The 22499-nt window shown below is 47.2% G+C and overlaps 1 protein-coding gene across 1 annotated transcript in view; it reads left to right on the forward strand.

The window, feature by feature from the left end:
• The first annotated feature begins 633 nt into the window (after nt 1–633).
• Nucleotides 634–22499, forward strand: part of LOC124805538 (lutropin-choriogonadotropic hormone receptor-like) — an 860476-nt gene continuing 838610 nt past the window's right edge. The window contains exon 1 of the mRNA XM_047266106.1: nt 634–699. Coding sequence (XP_047122062.1) covers nt 656–699 — 44 coding nt within the window. The 5' untranslated portion in view covers nt 634–655. The remainder of the gene's footprint in view (nt 700–22499) is intronic.

Here is a 22499-nt window from a genome sequence, read left to right on the forward strand (position 1 = left end):
TTTACCATTACAATCTTAATCAATGAATGCAACAGCAAATTATGAGTTGTAATGAAATTATGAATGTTTTATGAATGATAACGAGACATAACTGGAGACAGCTGATTGTTCAGATAGGTATTTTACAGACATCTATTCAGGTGATATGATGGATGCATATCCATTAATCATATATCCTTGTAAGATGCCTTGAATATGACAATTTAAAAGATGATTTGTAATTAGAGTAACATAGTATATGAGACATATGCAGTATGACACACAAAAAGGAAAAGTTTGAATGAATATTGTTAGTTTTTCCTAGATACTAGTTCTGACAGCTATGGTTTAGATGAAGAGTCACTAATAATGTTCGCAGACTCCATGCAGTTTTCTGATAAACAGTAGAACAAATATCCATCTCTTTCTTAATAACTACATAATTTTAGTAAGTAACATACGGAGAATGCAGTCCCCCCCCCCCTTCCTCTCTCTCTCTCTCTCTCTCTCTCTCTCTCTCTTTCTCTCTCTCTCTCTCTCTCTGTAATACACACACAGTATCTAGTAACATTTTAACTGTAATTGCTGTTTTGTGGAGGTACTTGTGCTGTGAAATTTATTGAGCCGGTGTTTCCCTTTTCGTTTCAGAGATCTCAGCGGCAACAACATCACAGACATGAGGGCCGAGACATTGTCTCAGGTTCCAGAGTTGGAGGAGCTGTGAGTACCACATTATCGTTACTCATCAATGCCGCGACTGTATTTCAGTGCTATTTTTTCATTCTTATCGCAAGAAAAGAGAGGAGTAAAATAGCGCCATTCAGTCTAAAATTAAGACCTCTCTCCGAGAACTTAATCACGAGGCAATTACCAGCTTTGCTAATGCAGTGGTGTAGATAACCTAGCGGTGACTTAAGCTACCTACGGAGATGTAACCATATATTTTAGATAGAAGATCAGTTATAATAAGTCAGAGCCAAGGTGAACTGCAGAATTACAGAAAGAAAAAAAACGAAAGAAGCAAGAAGGAGAACAAGAAGATGAAGCTGAAAAACAGAGTTAGAGAAGTATATGGTGATTAAAAATTCGCGCGCATCTAGAAGTAATCAAGTGTTTTATTTCACAACCTCACACACATCGCTTATATCATAAACGCTGAATGGTTGTCCTGTTCAGTAATGCAAACACGAACATGTTTATCATGTTTCAACCTACTTTGCGAGTCACATTGAAATTAATGTTGTTAATCTCCGTTCTTATATTAATTTTTAATTCCGCCGGTATATGCCGTCTGTTCTTATATGCTCTTTAAGATAGCCACAAATAATGAAGTCTGGAGACGTTAGATTGGGAGAATGTGAGAGCCATAATCCTTTAGAGATGATTCACTCACAAAAAACTCATACAACTGTACAACACTGGAAGCGATAGAAGCGTGAGTGCGAGCGACCCCAAGATTATTATATGCAACAAATATTTTCTCCCAGGCAGAGCATTTTGTATCTCGTGATGGCCACCTTAGTCTGGCAACTGTACGCCTCACCTTTTCTCCTATGTCGTGATTTCATTCTGTACACCTCTCTGTGGGTAAATACCACGTCGTCTATTAGGGGCCTACTTACTGACCAATTCATTTCCGATCTTGATCTGTATCTTCTTAATGATGGTGCCCCAACACACGGAAGTGCCTCCCGTAGCAAAATCTTCCTCTAAAATTCTGACTTCGCCACAGTTTTCGCTGTACGACAATCTTTCCGCTGCTACTGTCATTCCACCCCCCCCCCCAAAAAAAGGCCATTGTACGCTTTATGGTGATCCTCGGAATCCACCAATTAGATATGAGGATAAGATATCATGCAGCCTCCTATGTGTCACGTAAAGGGGATTTGATGAAAGTCTAGGGAATCTTTGTCCAAAGAGTAACACCCAAGTCCCAATTCCTGAAAAAAGTAAAAAAAAATTTTAAAAACCTACATTCACGCCTACATTTCTTATGCACTTCACACGTTCCACATCACAACGTTACCGTGAGATTGATCAAAGGAACAGATAAATAACTAGCTAACTAACCAACTGGAAAGTGGGTACGTGGCAGAATGGCTGGTACAACAGTGAAACAAGTCGAAGACCTTATCAGCTATTCATGTTTCATAGAAAACGCCTAGGGATCGGTCATATAAACCGTAGTCAGTGCATAGAAAATTTTCTAAAACGGCACAGCCCTGATTACCATTACAGGTTCAATAGGAAAGGCAGTGTGGTCATACAAGTACACCTTCCAGCATTATCCTCATCTTTGACGCCTGTAATGGAATTAGGGAACCAGTAGAGTGTAACAATTGTACGAATTTGTAAGAAATAACGTATGACAGAAATAGACTAGGGTGCTGATAGTATTTCCCAGCATGAAGATACAAATTTGCCACAGAACAGCAATCACAAACTCCTTCACATCCTTCACAGCATCATCATAGGAGTGTCAACGGCGAAAGCGAAGTGCTAGCAAATCCATCTGTGTTGTGGAAGATGTGAATTAATATTGCGTTACAGTGTGTGTGTGTGTGTGTGTGTGTGTGACCAAGATCACAGCGAGACATTACGTAGAACCTGCAGTATTTACATCCAACGTTGGTGCACCTTCCAGTTCCACCTTGGCTATGGAGACAAGGAGGTGAGCACTGGAAGGAGGTTCGTAGCACATAAAATGTAAAAAATTGCCAAAACAGTCCCAATGTCTTTCCAAGACTTTTTTCAAACACAAAACAATAATAATGAATATTAAAAAGTGATTACTGTAGCATAAACATAATGCTAATGTGCTCTGATGCCATTCCACAACATATTCACTTTATGTATAAACTAGCCCCTGTAGCTTCTCCCATGTATATTTCCAAGACATATATTAAACACACCTCCTCCTCCCTCTCTCTGTGACCATCTCTTCCTCCCTCCCTCTCTGTCCACCTCATCCTCTCTATTTCATCTTCTCCTCCCTTCTCTTTGTTTATTTCCTCCCTTTCTCTGACCATATCCTCTTTCCCAACTCCTCTTGGCAATATTCTCCTCTCATTCCATCTCTGCCTCCTCTTCTTCTTTTTCATCTCAACCTGTCTCGGGCCATATGCATTGGCACATGTAGCCCCTGCAACACAGTTCTATGAAGCCAGTTGATACTACTCCTACAACACACTTGTCATGTGGTGTAGGCTACACATCAGGAGGTTGAAAGTCATTTATTTGCCTCCTCTGCATCCACTGTGTCCAATCCAGAATTGGGACATAATTCATGAAGACATGCTGCAGTACTTCATGCACTGTGGGGGTGTTGGTACCACAGATCCACCTAGTCTGCAGAGGAACATCTTCTAGCTTCCATGGGAGATGATCTGTTAGGAGGCTGCAATACTTGTGCATGTTCAGTGTTCCATCTATGAAAACTGGGAATATGAGCTGTGGTTCATGCCACCAAGCAAAGCAGTTCCATGAAGCAGGACAACATTACTCCAACATGACATGCCTGTCACACAATGCAGCTTGGAGATCTGGGCCCAGAATTCCATTTCTTGCCTCTGACATGTAGCCTACCCTGCAAAGCAATTTGTTTTGGCAGGTCGAAACTGCTCCCATGCAACATATCTGTCATGTTGGGCAGCCCATACATCATATTATTATTTCTATTTTTATGCTGATATGTAACTTTGTAACCAATGAAAATATGTAACATGTTTAAAAATTATTAAAACATGACCTATTATACAAACAGAAAGAGTGGGTGTCATGGAAGTAAGAAAACAAAGTTGTACATCTTTACTATCACATTTATCCCATCTCCATCAGAGTATCGACAAAATTGTCAGAGATATCTCTTCTGCAGTTATCTGCACTACTGCAACTGCTCTCCCCCTTTCTACTGCCTGGTGCCCTGCTGAATAAAAGACACTCAAACAGCTATTCAGGAGCATCGAAAGGCCCTGCAACATCTCAAATGACATCCATTACAAATTGTCCTCATCATTCTTAAGTAATTCTGTGCAAAGAATCACTACCTAATTAAAAGCAATAAAAAGGAACGCTGGGATTGCTACGTCTCTTCCTCAGAAAGATAAGTTTTTATGCAGCTGCTGCCCAAGTTCTATAGTCTAAGAGCTCGTTGAAGATCGACAACAGTTTTGGGTTTGTCCCTTTTTGCTGAACACCCCACAACCACTGTGAGAGAGCGTCAGTGCCCAATATTTACCCAGCTACATACTGAATGTGTAAAACAGAAGCTGCATATGTATCTCTGTACTCTACCCCATGTAACCCTGAATTACATAAAGGAACTTTCACTGACTGAGATCTGCTTCAGAGTCTTCTAAATTCTTGAGTCAGTTCATATCATGTTATCTAACATCTGGATGTGACTCACAAACTTCATCCACCCAGCTTTTCCTTCAGAGCGGAAAGCTACAGTCATCATCCTAATTCTTAAAATGGGCAAAACCCAATGCCCATTGATAGCTAACGGCCTATTACCCCTACGGAGGGCCCTTTGTCCCCCATCAGTGTGATTTCAGAGATGGGCAATCCGCAATGTCCATCTGGTTACATAGAAAACAGCAGTCCATCAGGCATCAGCAGTCCGTTGCAGGTTGCACAGAGAAGACAGGCATCTGAACATTGTGGATGGAGCATCAGAGAATGTACATGTCTCAGACGTACTGCCCCACAGGCTCTACAAGACAACAGAACAGCCATGTTCCGGGCCAGTGTCATGTGCGAATGCCAGATGTATATCATCGTTATCTGAGGTAATTTGATGTTTGTCCAATATAGGAACAGTATCCTCCAGCCCACGTTCCAGCCCTACACTCAACATTTCGGTGAGAGATACGTCTTTCAGGATGGCAATGTTGGAATACACTGCACCTACATCATGAACACCTTCCTCCAGCTGCCAGAAATCAACCGAATGTCTGTTGAAGCAAATCCTATCGAATATGCTTGGGTCCCATGGAGATTTGCAGAAATTCTCCTTACATAGTGGATAACGTAATGAGGGCCACAGTCTAAGAGTGGCACAAGCCTGAGAACAGAAGTGTTGGTCACCTTGTAGGCAGCATTTGCAAGGAAATCCAAGAATACATGTATTCGTGGTTAGGTTCTGGGAGTCACAATTCCTTACTTTCTTCCCCATGCTTCTCTCGCAAATTTAATGTGCTGTCACTCCTCCTTTTCACACAACTTATTTCCCTAGAATTTACTGATAATAACGTACGTAGGGCGTTTGACTATTATAGATACGGAAGGCGTAAGTAGAAGACACTGGAACTATCAAATAATCCTAATAAACAAAGGTCACGAAACCAATGTTTTTCCCAGCACAACATTCTAAAACTGAGCACAGGAACACGTAACACAGTTCCCGAGGGTCCAAACTGCACGTTTGAGACTGTTGGTTCCAAATCTGAACATGTGTAAAAAATCTAAAATCTAAATATCGCATACTGCACAGTCCTTGTATCAATATTTGCATCTTGTTTAAAGAGTTTTGTCCGTAACTTCTCAAGTCCCGTAGATATTAAGCGTTGAACTTTGTATATTGATTGCACTTTTGTTTTCCGAAACTTTGTGTGTGAATTTCAGTTACAAAGTTTCTGACAGAGATGTTTATGTGTCATGTTCGTCACACTGAACTAAAACAAAACACGCAGAAGCAGTCGTAGTATACAGTGATAAATGAGTAATATTTCTTTATTACTCTAAGAACACTGGGAAGAAACAATGTTCATTTAATAGTATGTTGCAGCATGAAACAGAGCTTCATTGTGGATGATCATAATCACATAATTTACATACACTGCTCAGCCGGAGCATTATGGCCACCCACCTAATAGCCTGTAAGCCCACCTTCGCCACGAATAATAACGGCGACGTGCCGTGGCATGGAAGCAATGAGGCCTAGGTAGCTCTCTGGTGGCACCAAATCTGCACACACAAATCACCTTATTCCCATTAATTCTGGGGAGGGGGGCGATGAAATCTAGTGCCACGTTCAATCACATCCCAGATATGTTCGATCGGGTTCAGATATGACGAGCTGCGTGGCCAGCACATCAATTGGAACTCGCAACTGTGTTCTTCAAACCACTCCGTCTGTTCTGGCCTTGTCATATGGCGCATTATCTTGCTGAAGAATACCTCTGCCGTCGGTTCAGAAATGGTGCAAATGGCTCTGAGAGCTATGGGACTTAATATCTGCGGTCATCAGTCCCCTAGAACTACTTAAACCTAACTAACCTAAAGACATCACACACATCCATGCTCGAGGCAGGATTCGAACCTGCGACCGTAGCGGTCGCGCGGTTCCAGACTGAAGCGTCTAGAACCGTTCGGCTACACCGGCCGGCTCTGCCGTCGGGAAACATGATTGTCATGAAGGGTTGTACGTGGTCTGCAACCAGTGTACAATACTCCATGTCGTCATGGTGCATTGCATGAGCTCCACTGGACCCATGGATGCCCACGTGAATGTTCCACAGAGCACAATGGGGCCGCCACCAGCTTTTCTCTGTCCCGCAAGGAAGGTGTCAAGGAGTTGTTCACCTGGAAGAAGACGGATTCGCGCCCTCCCGTCGGCGTAATGAAGAAAGTATCTGGATTCATCAGACCATGCAACGCTCTGCCACTGTGCGAACGTCCAGTGCCGATGGTCACGTCCCCATTACCGTCGTAGCTGCCGATGTCGTGGTGTTAACATTGGCACATGCGTGGGTCGTCGGTCACAGAGGCCTATTGTTAGGAGCGTTCGATGCACTGAGTGTTCAGACACACTTGTACTCTGCCCAGATTAAGGTCTGATGTTAGTTCCAGCACACTTCGCATCCTGTACTGTTTTATTACTCTGCCCAGCCTACGACGTCCGTCATCTGTAATGATGATGATGACGATGATGATTATTATGCTGGTTTGTGGGGCGGTCAACATCGAGATCATCAGCGCCCATACAAGTTCCCGATCTTTCCAGTTACAATCTCATCACTTACCGAATGGTAATGAGATGATAAGGACGACACAAACACCAAGTCCCCTGGCGGAGAAAATCTGTAATGAGGGGGGGGGGGGGGGGGGGGGCGTGGCCGGCCAACCTCACAACTTCTGGACGTGGTTTCACCTTGGTTTCGCCACGTGTTAAGACACTCACCACAGTACTCCTCGAACACCCAACAAGACGCGCAGTTCCCGAAATACTGCATACCATTACAATATGCTCTCGGTCAGACTCGCATCGCGCGGCTTCTCCGCTCTAGACATGGACAGCACCGTGCGTGTGACTGTCTAGCAGTCATTCCACGCCAGGTGGACGGATTTTTATAGGTCCATAAATTTTTGTAGATCGGTGGTTATAATGTTTTGACTGATCAGTGTAAGTTCAAATGGCTCTGAGCACTATGAGGCTTAACTTCTGAGACCATCAGTCCAGTCCCCTAGAACTTACTACTTAAACCTAACTAACCTAAGGACATCACACACACCCATGCCCGAGGCAGGATTCGAACCTGCGACCGTAGCGGTTGCGCGGTTCCAGACTGTAGCGCCTAGAACCGCTCTGCCACCCCGGCCGGAGATCAGTGTAAGTGTCTGGAAATAATCAGCTTAAACAGTTCGCTTTCTTCCAACTGTGAACACTACACGCCTTTCTGCCGACGGTTGTGAGCAAACCAAAAACCTAATCATGATGGGCATGGTGAGTAGGTTGTTGGCAACTGAAGCATCAATCCAATTAAAAGGTGATGATTTTTCCAGAGCCCGGCCACTTGTATAAGTCTCTAGTTTGAGCTTTGGGTCGTTTCTTGTCCTCCACTTCATGTTACTTGCTGTGTTAAAAGATGATTCTCAACTTGCAGTACAGAACACTTTAACTGCACAAGATCACAATGACGTTTGTCCCGGAAACAAAACTAAAAGATTGTCCATGATCACTTGAGAATAACAAATACAATGTTTACTGGCGTGATACTAGTCGGGCGGGAAATTTGGTCCCTTATGGTTGTTGCGCGGTGTCTGTGGGGGACCACGCCACGTGGAGTAACGTAGCGAGCGGAGTAGAGCTTGTGTCGGCGAGTTTCGTTTGATGCGCTACTAGTGTGGCCGGCTACTAGCACGGAACTGCGACAGCAACTGAACTGACCTGCTCCATCTGCTGTCTTCTCTTTCTAGATGTGAATAATGTAAGGTCGTGTTTACCACTGGGCATTTACTGCAACAGCAGTCTGTATTACTGTTCATTTGTTTTTTCAGTGTATTGGTGTGTCGTCTCGTGAGCATTAGTGATGTGGCTGCAGGGTCATAATAAGGTGACCTTACTATTTCTCAAGTTAAGCCACTGGCCGCCGAAAGCGGTCTCTGTCATTACGTCGGTAGAGTTGGTGGATGGTAGAGAGGGGATTCCCTTGTCTTCTCGTACGTCCTGAGGGCGTGATGTTGGAAGCGGGAAAGAACCTCAATTTCTTGTGCAGAGATTGAGCTGGAAACCGTCGAGATACATGAAATATCTTCTGTAGGGCGACTTTCTGCGTCTGCTGGAGAGAGCGTAGCTAGCCACGGTGCACCATCCGTCACAGGCATAGTCCATGATGGGGCTGACACAAGCCCAGAGGAATGTGAGGCCACAACCTTACCGGCAAGGTAAGCCCTTATGCATGAATAGGTAGAGTGCGCCATGTCGTTGCTGCGTATTCTATTTAACATTGCGCACGTGCTTTTTCCATGCGAGCGTAGGATGAAGTGTGACGCCAAGGTACTTTGCACCATCAGTCTGTTATATAGGCTGCAGCTGCTGCCACAACCACTGGACGAAGTCACTTGGCAAACATTACAGCTGGCTCTTAGTCGCATTCAGGCTTGTCTGCCACGTCGCTGCCCAATCCTGAACACGCTTCCTAAAAGCGTCAGTGTATGATGAGCGACCAACGACTTGTTGTAAGGACTGTGGTGTTATCTGCGTAAACCGCCCGAGCAACTTGAAGCGTCCTGGCTAGGTCTTATGTGTAGACCGACTTGAGGACCAGCCCAAGGACGGGACTTTGTGGGTCACCTGCCTCTATACATGCTAAACATAGTGGCCATGGAACTCAAAGACGAAAGTTTGTACAGTAGACCTTGGTGCCAATCACGGTCAGACGCTCGCTTCGCATCCAAAACGAGACCACCACAGTTTTCCCTATAGTTGAAGGCTGTCGTTATCTCTTCAACCTCTCGAAGGAGTTGGAGTGTGCTTGAGTGTCCATCTCTGAACCGAAGCGTTCCGGAGGTAGAAGCCCATCTTCTGTAACTTACTGAGAGAGCCGTAGCAGCAGGATTCGTTCAAAAAAGTTGCTCAGAAAGGGAAGTAGGCTAATCTGCTGATTGTTCTAGGAATCGGCTCTGTTTTCGCCTGGCCTCGTAACAGCAACAATGAGACTTCCATGGCTGAGGTTACGGCGTCAGCCTCCCGAAACACCGGTTGAGGATGCGGCTTTTATCTTTTTCTTCAGAGGAGGGATGGTGCGGTACCGGTCCATTGATTTTCGACAAAAAATGGTCTCGATCAGCCTCGTGGCCCCGTGGGGTAGCCATGGGTGTGTGTGTTGTTCTCAGTGTAAGTTAATTTAAGTCAGATTAAGTTGTGTGTAATCCTAGGGACCGATGACCTTAGCACTTTGGTCCTACAGGAACTTCAGCGGGCACACACTTTGAGTACCCAACTGGTGGACCAACAAAGACGTCGAGCTGAGCAGTGAGGTGTTCGACTGTGATCCGTCAATGACCTCGAATGGGAGTGTCCGCAACTCCAAAACCGCATGAGTCACAGCTGTGTTCGGGCAGCCGGCATGCAGGAGATTGGACTGGTTTGTGCGATCTTCTTGCGATGGTGACAGACGCCTCGCTCAGCGATCCACCGTGATTTTGTTCACTGCCAGATTTCTGTAGACGTTCTGCATGAACCTAAGAATATCTGTGCTCCTCTGGTTTTGCGCCAATGGTACTGGTCTGCTCGGCACGCACCTCTGCTTCAGATGATATTTTGAAGGATACATATACCACAGCCACCTATCTAAAGTTTGTGAAACTATATAGAAGCTGGAGTGGGAATAATCCACGACGTCCCACAATAAATTCCGCATTTTTTCAACCGAAACTGGTCAAGAAAAGAAATGCTTTTCGTTACTTATTATATCCTCCTTGTTGTTCCTTAGGATTAAATTTTTGTGATCGGGGAAAGACTTTATGTTCACTGTATACAGGTGATAAATTTATTTAATAGGGCATAAGCTCACTGTGAAGTAGGCAAGGCTCTACAAGTGCCAGCGCTACAAAAGAAACGAGATCTATAGATCTCCTGAAGTTATTGATTGATTGAGTGAGTGATACACAATTTTGGAGGCATAAGGATAAAAATGCATTTAACCACAAAGCGCCTTCCAAGCTGTTAATGTACGAGGGTGAGTCAAATGAAAACATTAAATTTGTAATAACAAATCGAAATTTCGCGCCGTTATCCTGTAAGTTGGTAAGCGTCCTACAAGCAGCGTGCAGAATGGCCTGTAGGTGGCAGCATAGTGCAGGTGCACACCTACCGTCGCAGTATCAGTATAAAGATGGCCGCCCCACTTGCAACTTGCACTAGGGAAGAACAGCGGTCTGTTATTCGGTTTTTGCGTAGTGAAGGTGTGAAACCTATTGAAATACATCGACGAATGAAAGTTCATACGTTGATGCATGTTTGTCACAGCAGCAAGTCTATGAATGGAGTAGGAAGTTCGCAAATGGTATGACTTCAGTGGAAGATGCTCCTCGTCTAGGTCAGGCACAACGAGTTGTGACTCCACAGAACATTGCAGCAGTTGAAGCCGTAGTGAAGGAAAACCGCCGAGTGAAACTGAATGACATTGCAGCATGTTTACAGATTAGTCATGGATCAGCACACCACATTGTGCGTGATGTGCTCCTGTTTCACAAAGTGTCTGCAAGATGGGTGCCATGGCAGCTGACTCCTGAAATGAGAGGACGACGTGTTGATGCTTGTAAAGGACTTCTTCGGCGCTTTGAACGAGAAGGTGATGGCTTCCTTGCAAGAATCGTTACTGGGGACGAAACCTGGGTTCACTTCCACCAACCGGAAACGAAGAGAGTGAGCAAGGAATGGCACCTTTCCTCATCATCAAAACTAAAGAAGTTTCTAACAGAATCATCAGCAAGGAAGGTTATGCTGACTCCATATTGGGACGACAAAGGCGTCATTTTGGACCATTACACGCCTAGAGGGATCACTGTCACCAGTGCATCATACACAGATCTCCTAAAAAATCATCTGCGGCCTGCAATCAAATCAGAGAGACGTGGATTGCTATCAGCAGGTGTCCTTTTGCAACATGTCAATGCAAGGCCCCACACTGCCCGTACAACAGTTGCAACAATTACAGACCTGCATTTTGAGTGTCTTCCTCATCCAACATACTCACCAGACCTTGCCCCAAGTGATTTCCATATGTTTGGACCACTCAAAGACGCAATGGCAGCAAAGTAGTTCCGTTCTGATCAAGAGGTACACCACGCGGTGCACGAGTGGCTGCCCGGACTACCAAAAGAACTCTTTGTAAAGGAATTTGTGCACTTTCTAAGCGCTGGAGCACTTGCATTGAGCGCCATGGAGATTATGTTGAAAAGTGATATAGCTTTGTACCACTTCTGCACAATAAATAATATTTAAAAAAATACACTACTGGCCATTAAAATTGCTACAGAGGAAATGCAGATGATAAACGGGTATTCATTGGACAAATATATTGTACTTGAACTGACATGTGATTACATTGTCACGCAAATTTGGGTGCATAGATCCTGAGAAATCAGTACCCAGGACAACCACCTCTGGCCGTAATAATGGCCTTGATACGCCTGGGCACTGAGTCAAACAGAGCTTGGATGGCGTGTACAGGCAAAGCTGCCCATGCAGCTTCAACATGAAACCACAGTTCATCAAGAGAAGTGACTGGCGTATTGTGACGAGCCAGTTGCTCGGCCACCATTGACCAGACGTTTTCAATTGGTGAGAGATCTGGAGAATGTATTGGCCAGGGCAGCAGTCGAACGTTTTCTGTATCCAGACGGTCCGTACAGAACCTACAACATGCGGTCGTGCATTATCCTTCTGAAATGTAGGGTTTCGCAAGTATCGAATGAAGGGTAGAGCCACGGGTCGTAACACATCTGAAATGTAACGTCCACTGTTCAAAGTGCCGTCAATGCGAACAAGAGGTGACAGAGACGTGTAACCAATGGCACCCCGTACCATCACGCCAGGTGATACGCCAGTATGGCGATGACGAATACACGCTTTCAATGTGCGTTGACCGCGATGTCGCTAAACACGGATGCGACCATCATGATGCTGTAAACAGAACCTGGATTCATCCGAAAAAATGACGTTTTGCCATTCGTGCACACAGATTCGTCGTTAAGTACACCATCGCTGGGAATCCTGTCTGTGATGCAGCGTCAAAGTTCTCCGAGCTGATAGTGCATGCTGCTGCAAACGTCGTCGAACTGTTCGTGCAGATGGTTGTTCAAAAAAATGGCTCTGAGCACTATGGGACTTAACATCTGTGGTCATCAGTCCCCTAGACCTTAGAACTACTTAAACCTAACTAACCTAAGGACATCACACACATCCATGCCCGAGGCAGGATTAGAACCTGCGACCGTAGCAGTCGCGCGGTTCCGGACTGAGCGCCTTAACCGCTAGACCACCGCGGCCGGCAGATGGTTGTTGTCTTGTAAACATCCCCATCTGTCGACTCAGGAATCGAGACGTGGCGGCACGATCCATTACAGCCATGCGGATAAAACGCCTGTCATCTCGACTGCTAGTGATACGAGGCCGTTGGGTTCCAGCACGGCGTTCCGTATTACGCTGCTGAACCCACCGATTCCATATTCTGCTACAGTCATTGGATCTCGACCAACGCGAGCGGCAATGTGGCGATACGATAAACCGCAATCGCGATTGGCTGCAATCCGACCTTTATCAAAGTCGGAAACGTGATGGTACGCATTTCTCCTCCTTACACGAGGCATCACAACAACGTTTCACCAGGCAACGCCGGTCAACTGCCGTTTGTGTATGAGATATCGGTTGGAAACTTTCCTGATGTCAGCACGTTGTAAGTGTCGCCACCGGCGTCAACCTTGTGTGAATGCTCTGAAAAGCTAATCATTTGCATATCGCAGTATCTTCTTACCTGTCGGTTAAATATCGCGTCCCTAGCACGTCATCGTCATGGTGTAGCAATTTTAATGGCCAACAGTGTATTTGAGGTTTTCATTTGACTCACCCTCGTACGAGGGTTGTTTTTTAAGTAAGGGCCGTTCGCGCGTATAGTCCCGTAGTTCGCGCGGACCCCACAACAAGCCACCGCGCCACTTGCAGGCATCCTTCCCGTTCACACTGATGCAAGTTGCAGCTCTGTAGCTGACGTGTACGCATCGCTGTGCTACTTTATAATGTTTACGATTATTGAATCGCCCGCCGAGTGTGAGATGCGGTCAGTGATACGTTTTTTGACCGCGAGAAGCCTATCAGCTGCAGAAATTCATCGTCAGTTAACAGAAGTTTATGGCTTGAATGCAATGAGTGAAGGTAAAGTGCGTCAGTGGGTTAGAGAGTTTAAAAATGGCCGTCAAAACGTCCATGACGAAGAACGCTCAGGCCGGCCCTGTGTGATCACTGATGATTTAGTGGCTGCAGTCGAAACAAAGATTCGTGAGGACAGAAGATTCACAATTTCCACTCATTCTTTGGAATTTCCACAAGTTTCAAGATCGGTTTTGTGCAAAATTGTGTGTGAAAACCTAAACTTTAAGAAACTGTGTTATCGATGGGTACCCAGACTCCTCACAGAGGACCACAAAGGGAAGAGATTTGCCACTTCATTGGACTTTTTGATTCGTTACGAGGAAGAAGGGGATGACATGTTGAGTCAAATTGTCACTGGAGATGAAACATGGGTATCCCATATCACTACCGAAAGCAAGCGACAATCGATGGAATGGCGACACACAACCTCATCCGTCAAGGTCAAAGCCAAACAGCCGCTGTCAAAGCGCAAGATTATGGCAACTGTGTTCTGGAACCGGCGCGGTGTTTTGCTAGTGGACTTTATGCCACGAGGAACGACAATCAACTCAGATGCCTACTGTGCAACTCTAAAGAAGCTCCGCAGAGCAATTCAAAACAAAAGGCGCGGCATGCTGACAAAAGGAGTTTTGCTCCTGCACGATAACGCTAGGCCTCACACCTCTCAAAAGACTCGGGATTTGATTGATTCTTTTGGCTGGGAAGTTTTGGACCATGCACCATACAGCCCCGACCTTGCTCCTAGCGATTTTCACCTTTTCCGGTACCTGAAACACCATCTTGGCGGGCAGCGTTCAATGACGACGATGAAGTGAATGCGGCCGTGAACTCTTGGCTGTCGGAGCGGGCGGCCGAATTCTTTGAAGAGGGAATTAAAAACGTAGTTGTACGGTATGACAAATGCTTAAATAAACAAGGCAACTATGCAGAAAAATAGGTAAAACTGTGTAGAATCAGAAAATAAAAGTTTTTTTACAAAACTATTTGTATCTTTTTTTTAAAAATCAAAACGGCCCTTACTTAAAAAACAACCCTCGTATGTTGAGACGTGCACCATTTAATTCCAGTGGTTGGGTATACCACACCACGTGACTCCATGCTGCCTATCGAATTTGAACTAACGTAACACGGCGCGGACGACTGCAGGGCTGGTAGTAAAACAGCCACGGCAGGCGGCGACTGCGTGCGTGCTGGCAGAGGGAGAACAGACCGTACCACAGCAGGCCACAGGCAGGGGCAGGGTTTGGGCAGAGGGTTTGTAGCCGGCCAACCCCTTAATCCGCGGCCTGCGCGGAACTGCCGGCCCGCTCACTTTATGAGGGGTGGCGCTATCTGGCCGGCCCGCCATTGTCCGCACACGCACGCTCGACCTGGTTCCTCCTGCCGGGCTGCGCTCGCCCGCCTGCGCCGCACAAAAGCGCCCGTGTATAAAAGATTCCACTTGTTAGAGCAGTGTCAACCACAGCGTAAGTCCTCATCATCCTCATTAACAAAACAACAAAGCTGTTTCTCAACTAAGAGGACATTCAAAGTTACAAGCCCTTCCCTGGAGTGTATAACGTTAGTTCAAAGAGGACGCAACTCATTTTCTAAGTTTAAGGTTAAAACTTCGATCTGACATGAGTAGAACAACGAAACCTCCTCAGTGATCCATAACATACTGCATGTAGTGTGGCGGTATGAAGAGCTTACTTTTTATAAATTTGGTGTTTCTCTAGTCAATTACCAACTAGCCACAGATAATATACAGGTTGAATCGCCTACAACTTACACCACAAATACAGCGAAAATGGGAAGTGCTGTTGATGTATCAAATGGCTCTCAGCACTATGCGACTTAACATCTGAGGTCATCAGACCCCTAGAACTTAGAACTACTTAAACCTAACTAACCTAACGACATCACACACATCCATGCCCGAGGCAGGATTCGAACCTGCGACCGTAGCGGTCGCGCGGTTCCAGACTGAAGAGCCTAGAGCCGCTCGGCCACTGTGTTGATGTATCGTTCTCACAGAATGGGTTGGTAGCCGGGGGCTCGTATTGATAGCCAATCATTAGAGTATAATAATTCTTATAGAGTGTAGCCGGGCGGGATTAGCCAAGCGGTCTGGGGCGCTGCAGTCATGGGCTGTGCGGCTCGTCCCGGCGGAGGTTCGAGTCCTCCCTCGGGCATGTGTGTGTGTGTTTGTCCTTAGTTTAATTTAGGTTAAGTAGTGTGTACGCTTAGGGATTCAGTCGGCTCGCAGCCGTGCTAGCGTGCGGAGCCGTCCGACGCTCCGCTCTCGGCGGTGTTTACTTCCGCGTCGCGGTGTTTGTATCTATCGAGTCCAGTACTAACGTACACCATGGCGCACTCGTACCGCCGTGCAACGATCAAAGTAACGTTTCAGGCCGAACATCCACGACCCAGAGCTTTCGAAGTCGAACAGTTCATACGTGAGGATCTACGTTTGAACCCCCAAGACGTAATCGGCATACATTTTTCCATCACTGGAAGAGTTGTCTACATCAAGATGTCGACGGAGGAAATTTTCAATGACATAATTCACCGTCATGCCACCGGACTGAAATTTAAACACTCTGATGGACATATGGGTGCTGTGACAGTCGCCCATGCTGGATTCGGTCTCCGGACATTGCGGCTGTTTGAGCTCCCGTTCGAGGTGCCTCAGGATGTGGCCATTGCCGCTTTCCAACCATATGGCACTGTCTTGGCTCACGTCGCGGAGAAGTGGCAAACATTTACGACCTACCCCGTATTAAATGGCGTCCGGCAAATAAAAATTGATCTGACGAAACATGTCCCATCGTACCTGCTGATTGGCGGTGTGAGGGCGATCGTCATGTATGATGGACAGCCACGAACGTGCGCAGGATGTGGCCAGGAGGGACATGTACGTTCCGAATGCTTACACCGTCGTTTAATACAGACGCCGTTACGTGAAGAGACCCAGGCTTCGACGGTCACGTCCTTACCCATCACCTACGCCAAGGTTGCACAGGACCCCGTCGTACCAATCTCGATTGCGCCAGCAGCATCGTCAATGCCACCCGCCGCAGCACAACGCGCCGAGGACACAAGCACGGCGTCACCTCCAGTGCTCGCTTCAGGACCGTCCGGTTTGCAGACCGAAACCGATGTTCCTGTTGGAACCATGGACGTCGACCTCGGTGTCGTGCCAACGTCTGCCTTTGTCCAGACGGGTTCGGCGTCAGACGACGGGCGACCACATTCTGATTCAGAAGGCCACATCAGAAAACAGCGGTCGCCTCGCAAACACAGGAAACGACGACGAACGCCTTCCGATGACGCCCTTTCTCAGACGGCCCCACGAGATGTCGACCTGATGTCTGACGGTGATCTCCCACATTGCGTCCAGTCACGCGATGTGGCAGCAACAGGCGCCCTTCCTGTGACGCCTACTCTCCCAGCCAGGGACGTGTCCTCGCCGTTGTCAACGAATGATGACGACGGTCCCCCTGCCACTCATGTTGCGGAATCCACAACACCCGTTCCGGAAGTACGTGACCGTCACATGTCCACGTCGTCAGCTTCCTGGGCCGATGACGTTGAAGAAGAAGCGGAACAGACTGCCAGCGTGTCTGCACAGGAGTCCACCTCGGCGACACTGGGGCTGGCGCCCCGCCAGTAATTATCACCACTGCGGGACCACCGGCGGGTCTCCACCTGCCGGCTACTTCTACCGCACGTTCTGCAAATACTGAGGATGGCCGCACACAGCAATATCGTATCGCCACGACGAATCTTGCCATCATTCGTGCCCCCCATAAACTGGCCATGTTCAGAGACACTATGTACTCTGCGGATGTGGATATAGCACTCTTACAAGAGGTGTTTGTGGCTGACTTCCTAGTTCCCACCGGATACAACGCCCATGTTTCCCCCGCATCCGATACCGGTAGCGGCGTCGCCATCCTGCTACGCGACGGACTCCCTGCAGAGGACGTCATCTACCTCCCCACTGCGCGAGGTATGGCCCTCACACTGTTCGGCGTGCGTATTATTAATATCTACGCTCCGTACGGCACTGGCCGCCGTCATGACCGACAAACTTTTTTTGCCGAAAGCGTCACACCCCTCTTCACCGGTCCGCAGGACGATTTGGTACTCGGTGGGGATTTTAACTCGACACAAGAGCCTGCGGACCAACTCCCGCGACATTCCCCTTGTGCATCTCTCTCAGTGGTCATCGACCGTCTCCGACTTGTTGACACATGGAAGAAGCTCCACGGAATTCAACCGGGCTATACATTCTACACCTCTCACTCGTCAAGCCGCATAGATCGCATCTACGTTACCCGCTCCCTTGCTGATGGCACACGTCATGCGGAAGTCTGGCCCTTGGCCTTTTCAGATCATGATGCGTACCTCTGTGACGTCACTCTCGCCCGACAGCAAGTGTGGCATAGTCGTGGTCTGTGGAAACTCAATGTCGCTCACCTGACCTCCTCAGACTGTCGCAGTATGGTCGAAGAAGCGTGGGCACGCTGCCACCATCGTCGAGAAGCCTATGACTCCACCTTATCATGGTGGCTCTCCTGTGCAAAGATCGACCCTCAGGAAGACTCTGATGAGTTTTGGGAAGGAATTAAAGGCGTAGCAAACTAATACCCTGCACTTCTACTACACCATTCTACGTGACTGTACGACGATGCCTTTCTCGCCAGCCCGGAAGTCGATGGTCCATCGCACGAAGGCGCAGATCTCCTTGATCATGCGGCGTAACTTGGAAGCCACTGTAGTCCGTTCTAGAGCTTCTAATCGAATCCCTCAAGAACGTCCGTCGATGTACCACCTCCTTCAGGAAAGACAACGACGACGACGAGCTCTGATCCAAGTCCTCACTGATGTGGAAGGGCGCCGGCACGACACCCAACAAAGCATCGGTCGTGCTCTCCATGCTCATTTTGCCGGGCTATACGCAGCCGTACCGCATTCTGCAGCACTGATCACAGAAGTCGCTCAGCTTACTACGAACACTCTTCCGGAGGATGCAGTGCATGACCTCCAAGACGACGTAACCACAGATGAAGTGGTAGATGCTATCAAGGCGGGTTCCGATAACAGATCTCCTGGACCTGACGGTATACCCATCGAATTTTATAAAAGTTTTCGCTATTTGTTGGCTTCCACGTGGACGGCAATCGCACAAGAGCTGATGTCACCGATGACAGTGGTCCCGAGCGCCTTTCTAGAAGGAATTATTATTCCCGCACATAAACCGCGCGGGTTATCGAGGGTCCAGGACTATCGACCAATTACTTTGCTCAACAGCGACATGAAAATATTCACACGGCTACTGGCATCGCGACTCAAGGTCGCACGTTACGTCACCTCCTGCGACCAGACTTCCCTAGGAGGCGACAACAACATCCGTACGGCCCTTTCCCGTTACAGAGACATGATAGCATTAGCGCATCATCAGCGCCTCCCTGGCGCCTTGGCTTCACTGGACTTTAGCCAGGCTTTCGACCGTGTTGACCACTTCTATTTACGGACAGTTCTTCAGCATATGGGTTTTCCTGGCGGTATTGTAACAGTGGTTATGCGCCTGTTGAGTAGTGCAACCTATAAAATCATGTACAATGGTCGTCTTACACCGTCCCTGGTCATCGCACGATCTGTACGACAAGGATGCCCTCTTTCCACGATTTTGTATGCTTTCGCCTTGGAACCCCTGCTCCAGGGCATGCGCCAACGTTTGGAAGGCATGGCTGTGCAAGGCCACCGTTTTTGTTGTACAGCCTACGCAGACGACATAGTACTATATCTGCGCAGTGAAGATGAAGTACGAGCAGCACTGACATGGGTGGCGACTTACGGCGAAGCGTCGGGGAGCTGCCTCAACGTGTCAAAATCCAAGGTCCTGCTCATTGGTGAGGGCTTGCCGGAGAGATGCGCTGCCCCCCCTTAGTGTCGCCGCCACCATACGGTGTCTTGGACTTGATTTCACTGCAGACCTGCGCCGCTCAGCGACTATCAATGGTAGACGCTTGCTACAGGCAATCAGAGCAAATCTCGCAGATCACCGGCTACGAGCTCTCGACGTTATCCAACGCGCGCACTACGTGAACATGTATCATGCTTCCCGTATACCACACGTGGCTCAAGTACTACCAGTCCCAAATCTCCTGGCGCGACGACTGTTGATGGCTTTCGGCTCCTTCGTCAGCTCGGGGATGTTATTCAAGGTGCAGTATGAATCCCTTGTACTGCCACGAGATCGTGGCGGGGTGGGACTCATCCACGTGCCGACTCGTGTCAAGGCACTATACGTCAGCTCCCAACTCAAACTTTGGCATCGTTGCCCGCAGAGCCTTACTAGCCTCCTGCTTCACAACTTTGCACCGGCCTCCTTGTCCGCCCCAGTACTGGTATCGACCATTCCAACCACCTTTTATTACATCCAACGATTTTTCCTGGAGTTCAGTTATATCTACCGGTCCTTATCACTTACACGTTTGTACCTCACGAAAACAGTCTCCGAATTGTTACAACAGTGCCGCCCATCCAACCCCATCGAACGTAAGTATCCACAGTACGTGTGGCGACACATATGGAAGGCGATCCATGCGCGTTTTCTCGAATCAGACGTTCAATCAGCGTGGTACATCACCGTGAATGGCAAACAAGTTAACCGAGATCGTCTGCACCGCATCCATTTCGCCGATTCATCCCTCTGCACCCACTGTGGCGTGGATGACACGGATGTCCACCGGTTCCACTGTGGCACAGCGCTAGACGTCTGGACACTTGCGCGGCGAATTTTGGCGTTTCTTACTCGCCAGACACCGGCTCAGATCGACGTCCACATGCTTTTGTACCCCGATAAGACTTTCTACGCCTCCGCCAAAACTAACTCTGTGAATTGGATCTGTGGCCACACGATCCGCTATCTTTTTACATCTGGCGACAAGTCTACGCTAGGATATTGGACTTATCTCAACGAACGACACTGCGTCCTGATACGCAACCCACGCTATAAACAATATTTTTCCAATTTCTTACGGAGCACTTTCGATAACCCACCTAGTAGCTGGAACGTCCAAGCCTTGAGAAGCTGAAAACTGTATAAAACGAACCGAACTGAATAGATCTGCTACACAGAACCCACGCCTACGCCATGAGAAGACACGTTTGGACGAGCTGCCATACTGTAGGCGGATACACTTCAGGAGCTCCTGTAAGAACTGGACTTTAACTACAAGTCGCACGACGACTTAAAAAGCTTTTCCTTATTTCTTCCTCATAGTTTGTTCTTAAAGGAAAAAGAAATTTGATTTTGGCTTTGAGAAACTTTTTTTTTTGTTCCAAAAGATTGCTTCTTCGCCAACAAGACGAAGGAGACTCATTTTTGTTTACTGGAAGGAGAAACCAGTATAATCGGAGTCTTTGTTTTCTTTTGAAAAGAAAAAAGCGTAGTGACTAGCGTCACTACCCTCTCTACATTATTTTGATGCGGCGGTGGTTCGCGTCTTGCCATTTACAATTTTTTTTCCTAACATTAAAAAAAAAGCGGTTCTAAGCGCGCAGTCCGGAACCGCGCGAAAAAAAAAGGACTGATGACCTTAGCAGTGAAGTCCCTTAAGATTTCACACACATTTGAACATTTTTTATAGAGTCTATTTTTGTGCAGGAATACACTTTTTATATGGAGCAATGCCTATTGACATTAACCAACTAAAAGTAGGGTAAATTAGACAGTCAGTTGTGTTCTTCGCAGAAGTATAGCGTGAGTCGTTGACGAGATATCGTATTTTTATAGGTTCAGAATGGTTCAAATGGCTCTAAGCACTATGGGACTTAACATCTGAGATCATTAGTCCACTAGACTTAGGGCTACTTAAACCTAACTAATCTAAGGACATCACACACACCCATGCCCGAGGCAGGATTCGAACCTGCGACCGTAGCAGCAGCGCGGTTCCGGACTGAAGCGCCTAGAACCGCTCGGCCACAGAGGCCGGCTTTTAAAGTTTCCCGCACACATCTTGTACAATACCTGTGGTAGCGCACACTAAAGAACAACACAAATGAATGCACGAGGTATGTGGATTCTGATCAGTAACGAGACAATTGATCATCACAAATAACGAGATAACTGATCATCACAGATTGTGTTCAAAATGACCACCGGCAACGCCAATACACGCTTATAGTCTTGTCTGGAACAACTGCTGCAAATGTGCTAGTATTTCAGCAGTGGTGTCCGAGCAGGCTGCAGTAGTATGTCGTTGAATGTCATCAGGTGTAGTTGGTATGTTCTTGTAGACAGCGTCTTTCACCTTCCCTCACAGAAAATGTCTACTTGTGTCAAATCTGGGCAACAGGCCAGCAAATGTATAGGTCGTCTGCGTATAGTCCAACGATTTGTAGACAATTTTTGAAGACATGCTGTAGCACAGGTTCCTCCTAGTCTGCAAAGGAACGTCGTGTAGCATTCATCGAGTATGGTCTATTACGATGGTGCGATACTTGCGCACGTTCGGTGTTCCATGTATAAACTGCGGACAGAAGAGCTGTTGGTTGACTATCCCACATCAGACGTTTGTCTGGAGCTGACGTTTCATCTGAGGAAGCCAAAGGGGATTGTCAACAGCCCAGTAGTGCATCTTTCTTGCGGTTTACCTGACCATCATTGGTAAATGTGGCTCCATTACTAAAGAAGATACATGATACATATGGAACATTCTGACTTAATGTCTATGTACAGAAGTTAACTCGACTCTCATAATTGTTTCTATGCAGCTCTTGATGGAGAGATATACGACAGGGAGGGAACGTATGTCACTGGAGAATTTTTAGGAGACTTGCCTGACTCATCTGTGTGTGCCTCCAG

This window comes from Schistocerca piceifrons, chromosome 7 (genome assembly GCF_021461385.2).
Source record: "Schistocerca piceifrons isolate TAMUIC-IGC-003096 chromosome 7, iqSchPice1.1, whole genome shotgun sequence".
NCBI classification, from domain to species: Eukaryota; Metazoa; Arthropoda; class Insecta; order Orthoptera; family Acrididae; genus Schistocerca; species Schistocerca piceifrons.